The 8283-nt window shown below is 36.3% G+C and overlaps 1 protein-coding gene across 3 annotated transcripts; it reads right to left on the bottom strand.

The window, feature by feature from the left end:
• Positions 1 to 1683: 1683 nt before the first annotated feature.
• LOC125146332 lies at positions 1684 to 6702 on the bottom strand. 3 transcript variants are annotated; one of them, XM_047822930.1, is made up of 7 exons: positions 6434 to 6702; positions 5673 to 5774; positions 5457 to 5534; positions 5278 to 5355; positions 4373 to 4476; positions 2527 to 2619; positions 1684 to 2427 (listed from the first exon to the last, which is right to left on the bottom strand). In XM_047822930.1, the coding sequence occupies exons 1-5, from the start codon at positions 6685 to 6687 to the stop codon at positions 4383 to 4385; spliced, it is 606 nt and encodes a 201-aa protein (XP_047678886.1). In that variant the 5' UTR covers positions 6688 to 6702; the 3' UTR covers positions 1684 to 2427; positions 2527 to 2619; positions 4373 to 4382. The 3 variants fall into 3 exon arrangements, with proteins under 3 accessions (XP_047678886.1, XP_047678885.1, XP_047678887.1); XM_047822929.1 differs by having other exon boundaries at positions 2527 to 4476; XM_047822931.1 differs by lacking the exon at positions 4373 to 4476.
• Between the last annotated feature and the right edge of the window lie 1581 nt (positions 6703 to 8283).

The raw sequence follows: 8283 nt of genomic DNA, 5'->3' as shown, positions 1-8283 counted from the left end.
AAATAATATACAGAAAACATACCTGGTTAACAGAGACAAATAAGCAGCCTCAGATTGAGTGGCCCTTATAACACTCTATAAAACAAATGATGCACCTCTATTAGCATGTGCTGGTCTCACATAAAAAAACAAATATACCTCAAAGAATGTAAAATGATGAAAATAATCCCAAGAATAAATAAAATAATACTTTACACATAAATTGGGGTGGAAATACCAATATAAAAAATATAATTAAAATAAGGATTACATTAAATTAACAGGAGGACAAAAGAAACCTACCTCTTCCATTGAATCACATTTCAAAAGGGAAGAGGAGGAGTTAGGACAGGAAATTAGGTTATACCATTACTACGCAACACTTAAAGGAGAAGCACACCTTTATCAGGTATCATAAAATGTACAAGAGAACAATTTTGTGTGAATTATAACAATATTTAGTTGTATACTTTGTATACCTGTCACACACACACACACACACACACACACACACACACACACACATATAATAATAATAATAATAATAATAATAATAATAATATACATTTGAAAGCCATCACACACTGTGAATCTTTGAAATTGGAGTTAAATTTCGTCATGCCATTGTTCAAAACAGTTCCTATTTAACTGAACACACAAGGGAACATGACATGTTTTGCATTTCCAAGGTGGCCATATAAAATATTAGTCCAATGTAGCGGTACATCTCAGTGGCGCTGACATTTTTCCATTTGTACTTGCAACCCTTTGCTGTTGCCTTGGCAGCCTGAGCATTGGTGTTATGGCTAAGAGTTGACACTGCATTCTCATAAAAAAAAAACATTTTGAAGAGACTCAGGGGTGTGTGTGCATCTGCAGGACTCAGCTGTAGTCCAGGTTCCCATGCAGGAAAGAAACTCAAAGTGTGTGGAACCACATCAATATCAGTCTCTGTTTTCCATGACAGAACAGACTGCCTGCTGCTTGCCTGGATGTTGGTCTTGAGTCTCTTTGCAACAGGTGCATTATAACTGTCAGTGTTAAATCTGTAAATAAATAAATAAATGGTTAGGGTTAGAAATTTTTTTAATTAAAAATAAAATATAAAATAAAATTATTACTCATTATTTTACTGTAGCAGCGACACTTTAATAAACCGTACTTACACATTAGTCTCGGTTGCTTTGAGAACTGAAAGAGACCTACTGCGTGTGTGAGTACACTGAAAAAACGAACTTGTAAAATTTACTAAAAAAAATCCTCGTAACAATTTGCACGAACTTTTTTTAAGTAAAATCTACTGCCTAATTTCAAGTATTAATTATCTAGCAAAATCAATTAAAATCTACTTAGTAATCCATGAAATGTTTGTTAAAAAAATAAGTAAATGTTACTTAATTATTTTTATTTTAGAAGTTCGATTTGTTTGAATTATTTAGGTAAATTCTATTAGATTTTTTTCAAAGTGTGTAGCATTGCTGTACTAGAAATATTTAATAAATCTTATTTACTTTTTTAGGGTAGATTGCATTTACTGTTTTTTTTATTTTCTTTTGTAGTATTAATTAAGTAAACATTAATAATAATGATATTACCAAATAAATGTAATCACTTTGTCTATGCTTTCAACACAAATCGCAATGGTTAAATACAATTCAATTTTTTATTTTTCCCCAATGGTATCAAAATATATAGCATACAACAGATGTTAAAGATGTTTATTAAATATGTAAAAATGCTCTAGTTCAAAGTAAATGAAAACTGGAAAAAAATTATAACTTTAACAAAACAAATTCCCACCACTATTTGCCTTGAATAAAGTAAATTCAAAACACAGTATAAACACCTTGATGCTTCTAAAGTCTGGTCTCTCTTCGTGTTAAAAGTTTGTGGAAAAAAAAAAAAAAAAAAAGACAGTAAGACCAGGTGGTTATAAGGCATAAAACTGAAAACGCTACTAAATGTCAATTTAGTACAAATGGCAAAAGAACAAATTATGTACCAAAGTGTGGGAAACAATTTCAAAACAACAGAACAACCCAAAATAATTATTTATGAAAAGGGTTCACCAGAACATGCATGATGGAACACTGAGTTGGGGTGTTGTAATGGCATCCACTAATGTGCAGGACTTGCCATCACAAACAAACTTTAAGTCAGCAGCTTGGAATTTAAAGTTTGAACTTTAGAGGACAACTTAATCCCATCCAGTTCTAGAAAAAGTTTTTGAAACACCTCAAAAGTATAGCGCAGGGCTTTGTGGTATGCAAGATTGAGGGCATGAATCAACCCCATAAGTAGTGCACATGCTTTAGCCACGTTGTGACATCCTGTTAGGATCTCCCGGCCTTCAAGAATAATAGATGCATCCACTGAATCCTCTACACCAGCTCCATAGACCACCAGAATCTTAAGGATGTGTTGCATGGTGTCACTGTGACTGTCCTCCTGCATATAATTAACAAGAATTTGGCATTAGATTAAGAATTTATCTGCCTCTTATTTCAGGCTTAACTTTATGGTAACAATTTTAAAAAAAAGCTTTACCAGGCATTCTTCAAAAAGTTCCTCTTCTTTTTCGCCAAGGTACAGTATGAGGCTCCGGATAATAGCTTCACGTCTCACCTCAATGCTTTGGTTCTGTGAAGAGAATAATGTTGTCAACGCATACTGAACTGTGCAAAAGTCTTAGGCGTGCTAGTATTTTTACCCCCCAAAAGAGGTTTTAAGCCAGGTAAGTTCTTCTGAATTTAGTTTGTCTCAGTTTTCATGTAATAATAAACAGATTTGATGAGATCAGGTGTGTAGCACCGGCTGTTGTCAGACTCCTTGTGCATACAAAAATCTAACTGGATTATTACAAATAATGACAAAATGAATGTTTAAAAATGTAAACTGAAAATTCTTACTGGTACAATACAGCAAAGCAAAAACTTAACTGGCTTAAAACCTCTTGGGGGGGGGGTACTAGCACGCCTAAGACTTTTGCACAGTACTGTATATCTAAGACCTAAGCAGTGTTGTTCAGCATGCAGACTTAAGTCATTTTTATACTGCAATAATTATACTGCAATGTCAATCACATAATGAAACATCTGATGAATATTTTCTGCTCTAACATTAGCCTTTCTGTTTTACTTTATCACTTTTAGGTTCATCCCAGGGTTTTTGGAGTCACCTTGTTCTATGTATTCAGGCCATATTTTTGAAAGTTGATGAAAAAGCAATGTGTTAGTCTAACCAACTAATTACTTATGGGGGCAGTCGTGGCCTAATGGTTAGAGAGTCTGACTTGACAAGCTTTTTTAATTTGAAATTAAAATGCGCGCAGCAGCTTTATTAACTTAAGTAAAGTTGGCCGCATATTCACAGATTGGAGATTCCAGAGTCAATAACTCCTAGCTAAACGCTGTTACTACACAAATAACACCTCTTTTGTTATCATAGTAATGTAGAGCGGCAGCTACAACAAATTTCCTCAATATCAGATTTCCTCCGCGTTGGACAAAATACATAAGTCTCTATGTGCGAACACCTAAGAGACAGATTCCAAGGGACCGTCTGCGAAGTGCAAAACCCGAAAAGCGAATACAAAAATACTGTCACCAAATTCAGCTCACACATCACTGATGTCCTGGTAGTTATACTACAATACTTATTTGGGGAAAATGTCTTTGTTTAATTTTTATGCATTTTCATAAAAAAAAAATAATAATAACTTTATTTTTATAACTACACTGTATTGTTATGGATTGCTTACCAGACGACATGCAGTCTTTGTGCAAGGCTATTTTAACTTCATGACCCGTGCAGCATATCCGCGCTAACTTCACGACTCGCCCTTTGCAGCACATTATGAACCCGCAAATTTTGAACACAGTACTAAATGTGTCGTGTTATCTATTCATGTCTAATATCAAATTCATGTACTTTAAATATCATTACCATGAGAGAAAATAATATGGTTCCGTTTTTCAGTGAATATATTTATATTACGTATTTACAGTATATGTAACGAATTGGATCAAAGCATCAAGTATTTCTATGCGAATCTGCCTGATTAGTAAGATAATTGCATAACGTGTAACGTTAAGAAAAACGGAATGCAAATTTCAAATCAAATATTTTTCTGTTTTGTCATGAAATCACCATCGACCCACGGAAATGTGTTTGGTTTTAAACAAACTTCTGTATGAGCCTCGATGCTTTGTAAATGGCTATGGAAAGTTCTAGGCCTCATTACCGTTAAAAGTATAACGTTGACCCCTAACATTAACGTTATTTTACTGAAGTAAAGTATTATACAACAAAATAACCTAACAAAAACTATACAAATGCTCACAGACTTAAAAAAAAAGATGCTAATTACAGAGGAAATGTAAAAATAACTCACCATACTACAACTAGCCACGTAAAACAGCACTCCTCTGATCCAAAAAGCGGGTAATGGCGGGTCCAATGGCGCATGCGCAATGCACAGACTTGAATGCACTAAAGCTTTTGATTAAAATTTACTTGGTATTTTTAGGTCTATGTGCAGTGCCTATAAAACAGTTAAATAATACGATACAATATCTACTAAAACTTACTGATCCCACACAGTTCATTTTGTACATGAATTAATTGTGTATTTATTTACAATTGTACTTAGGAAAATCTAGTATTCATTCATTCATTCATTCATTTTCTACCACTTTATCCGAACTACCTCGGGTCACGGGGAGCCTGTGCCTATCTCAGGCGTCATCTGGCATCAAGGCAGGATACACCCTGGACGGAGTGCCAACCCATCGCAGGGCACCACACACACTCTCATTCACTCACGCAATCACACACGCAATCACACACTACGGACAATTTTTCCAGAGATGCCAATCAACCTACCATGCATGTCTTTGGACCGGGGGAGGAAACCGGAGTACCCGGAGGAAACCCCCGAGGCACGGGGAGAACTCCGCGCACACACAAGGCGGAGGCGGGAATCGAACCCCGACCCTGGAGGTGTGAGGCGAACGTGCTACCCACTAAGCCACCGTGCCCCCCATCTAGTATTCAATAAATGTTAATATTACTTTGTAGAAATTATTAGGGTTAACCTAATATATTTTACTACACCAAAAAGTTCGTTTTTTCAGTGTAGCAGGTAAAGGTGATGCAGACACATTCTTAAAAAAAAAACATAATTAGTCTCATCGTGTATTTTCCAAAGTACTAAGCAGCACATTAGTAATAATAATATATAACTAATATATACTAATATAAAATATAAAAGAAAAATGGGTACAAGAGTGGACGTACTTTTTTTTGTTAACAGTTGCTTTGCTGCGTGCCCTCGTGCGAGTATCAGACGAAGGTGAGCGTGTTGCAGCCACATTACTAAAAAAAAATCATAATTAGTATCATGTATTTTCAAAGTACAAAGCAACACACCAGTATTACTAATACTGAGAACATAAAAAACGGTAAATGTGGCTTACACTGGATGAATGTCGGTCGCGTTGCTGCGTGCCCTCGTGCGAGTATCAGACGAAGGTGAACGTGTTGCAGACACATTCCTAAAAAAAAAAAAATCATTATTAGTATCATGTATTTTCAAAGTACAAAGCAACACAATTAATATAATGCATTTTCCACATCAGTAATACAAATATTCTGCACGCATAATAGAAAAAAATAGTTAGATGTGGACGTACTCTTTATTGTTCTCATTACTGCGTGCCCCCATGCGAGCATCAAATGAAGGTGAAAGTGTTGCGGCCGGTGCAGGTGAAGACGAGATTGATACAGCCACATTCCTACAAAAGTTTTTAATAATTAATATAATGTATCTCCACAGTAACAAACTTATAAAACAATAACTAAGGCAGTTAGGCATAGCTGAGATAAGAGAATTGGGTACAGAGATGCGCTGTATATGTTTGTATACGGGCCATTACCAGGCATATTTATGGCTAAAAATTAATACATGACATATCTCCGGGCACATTTACAGCTCATCGACACCACATTGATACATTTACACCCGAACAGATAGTCACGTAAACAAGACTAGTTGAGGCTTAAGTATATGTTTGTATACGGGCCATTACCAGGCATATTTATGGCTAAAAATTAATACATGACATATCTCCGGGCACATTTACAGCTCATCGACACCACATTGATACATTTACACCCGAACAGATAGTCACGTAAACAAGACTAGTTGAGGCATAAACACTAGTCAAAATATATTCTAAATAGTGATATTGCTATATAACATATTGTATATTCACATTACATTAATCAGCATACAGCTTAATAAGAACTAACATTTTAAGGTAAATAAAAGTTGCCAATTACAAGACGTTTCTATAAAGTCGCTCTTAATATCTGCTTGCAAATAGTCTGTATACAGTACATTATATATAATTTTACATCACACAAGATTTCAACAAATGTAAGTAAAACTTACTCTTCAGAAATTATATCCTCAGCTGAATCAAGTCGCTCTTCAAAATACAAACGTTCGACGTCGGAGTCCTGCTCTTCATCTGAGGAAACGGCGAACTCTTCCTCGCTGTCCAGGAGCACCTGTAGAGCTTCCTCAGCTGTAAAGAGTTTCATGTTCCCAGCATCTTCATCTTCCCGATGAGTGAATGAATCTGATAAAACTTTGTGCTTCTTATAGCATTGTTTGGGGGGCGTTGATCTTGTTTGCATAGCCATTAGTCTTAATTGTCATATGAATGGCACGCACGCGGTAGGTGGGATCACATTAGTGCTAATGAGGTCGAGCCAGAAAAACTCTACCTCTCTTTACTTACATACAGATTACACAAAAAGACAATATTTGCTTTCGATTTTAATTACCTCATTTAAAAATAGACATTTCAGGCGTTCATTAGACATATGTATCATGTTCGTGTGATAAGTATTGGCGGAGTTATCAGTTCATGTTTGTAACGTGTTTCAGGAAGATGGTCAAGGACACAGAGATGTCTGAATGCATTATATGTTATTTTGTTTATTTGACAAAAGCACAGCATTTTGTTGTTATTATGAAGGCACTCAAATAAAAGTAGACACTTCACAGTTTCGAATGATGTATTACATGTATGTGTATGACTATGAATGACGGAGTATTTTAAGTGGACTTCACGTTGAAGAGGAAAAAATGTGCCAAGGACGTGCCAGCGTGCCTTTGGACCACAGAGGGTTAAACAGTGTTGTACATAGTGACCCAGAGTTAATATTCAATGATTGAGACTTAAAAGCACTTTTGTATGTCTCTCTGGATAAAAGCATCTGCCAAATGCTTTCATTGTAAATGTTATTTAGCAGTTCAGCCACCATAACCTGCTCTAAGCTACATCGGCATGTCACATAGCAATAGGGCTAGAGCATACTACAGCATCAGAATTAGCATGGCTAATTTTACCCTAAATTGCCTTATGTTGGAGTCTCCTATAACCCGAGCTCTTTCAGTGAGGATTCTCAGTGGGTACTTTGCCTAAGGTATACAGATTTTCCCCTACAGACACTACACGACTCTCACTATTGCTAACCCTGACTCTGGATGCACACTTCTAAAGCTAAAATCTTTACTGTTAGAGAGATAACACAATTATCACAAGTGAAATTAGTGTTACTTTTACTTGTGATAAGTGTTAGTTATCTCTCTAACAGTTAACAACAAAGAAATAATTTCTAAACATCTTGCAGCTCACACACTGTACAAGCTGAATGTTTGCCATACTTAATGATTATGTGCCTTCTATGACTTAAATATGAGCTGGATACTGTAAGAAATTACAGATTGTATGCACCCAAAGTCCACACCAGGAATGTTGTGAGGAATTTAGACAGAAGTTGAGGCAGGCTTTGAGGCAGGCTCTGGGTGACTACAACCTGCCAGATGACTGGTAAGCTGCAGCAGAACTGATCAGGGAGACAGGGAGAAAGTTGCTAGGTGTGTCATCTGGAAGGAGGAAAGAAGATAATGAGACTTGGTGGTGGAATGAGGAAGATCAGGATAGTATCAAGAGGAAGAGATTAGCCAAGAAGAAGTGGGACATGGACAGGGCTGAAGAGAATAAACAGGAATACAAGGAGTTACAGCGTATAGTGAAGAGGGAGGTGTCTAAAACAAAGCAGAAGGCATATAATGAGTTGTACACTAGGTTAGACACTAGTTAAGGAGAGAAGGACTTGTACAGGTTATCTAGGCAGTGGGATCGAGATGGGAAGGATGTGCAGCAAGTTAGAATTTTTAAGGATAGAGATGGAAGGGTGCTCACAAGTGAGGAGAGTGTACAGAGGAGA

Source organism: Tachysurus fulvidraco, chromosome 14 (genome assembly GCF_022655615.1).
Source record: "Tachysurus fulvidraco isolate hzauxx_2018 chromosome 14, HZAU_PFXX_2.0, whole genome shotgun sequence".
Lineage (NCBI taxonomy): Eukaryota > Metazoa > Chordata > Actinopteri > Siluriformes > Bagridae > Tachysurus > Tachysurus fulvidraco.
The sequence above is the reverse complement of the archived record's forward strand: the minus strand, read 5'-3'. Positions and strand labels throughout refer to the sequence as shown.

Excerpts from the sequence above, each read along its gene's own strand:
- LOC125146332 (XM_047822929.1), bottom strand. The coding sequence starts at position 6,687 with ATGGCTATGCAAACAAGATCAACGCCCCCCAAACAATGCTATAAGAAG. Across the intron at positions 5,775-6,433 it reads GAGGATATAATTTCTGAAGA|GAATGTGGCTGTATCAATCT; the intron begins GTAAGTTTTACT and ends AAACTTTTGTAG. Across the intron at positions 5,356-5,456 it reads GCGACCGACATTCATCCAGT|TAATGTGGCTGCAACACGCT; the intron begins GTAAGCCACATT and ends ATTTTTTTTTAG.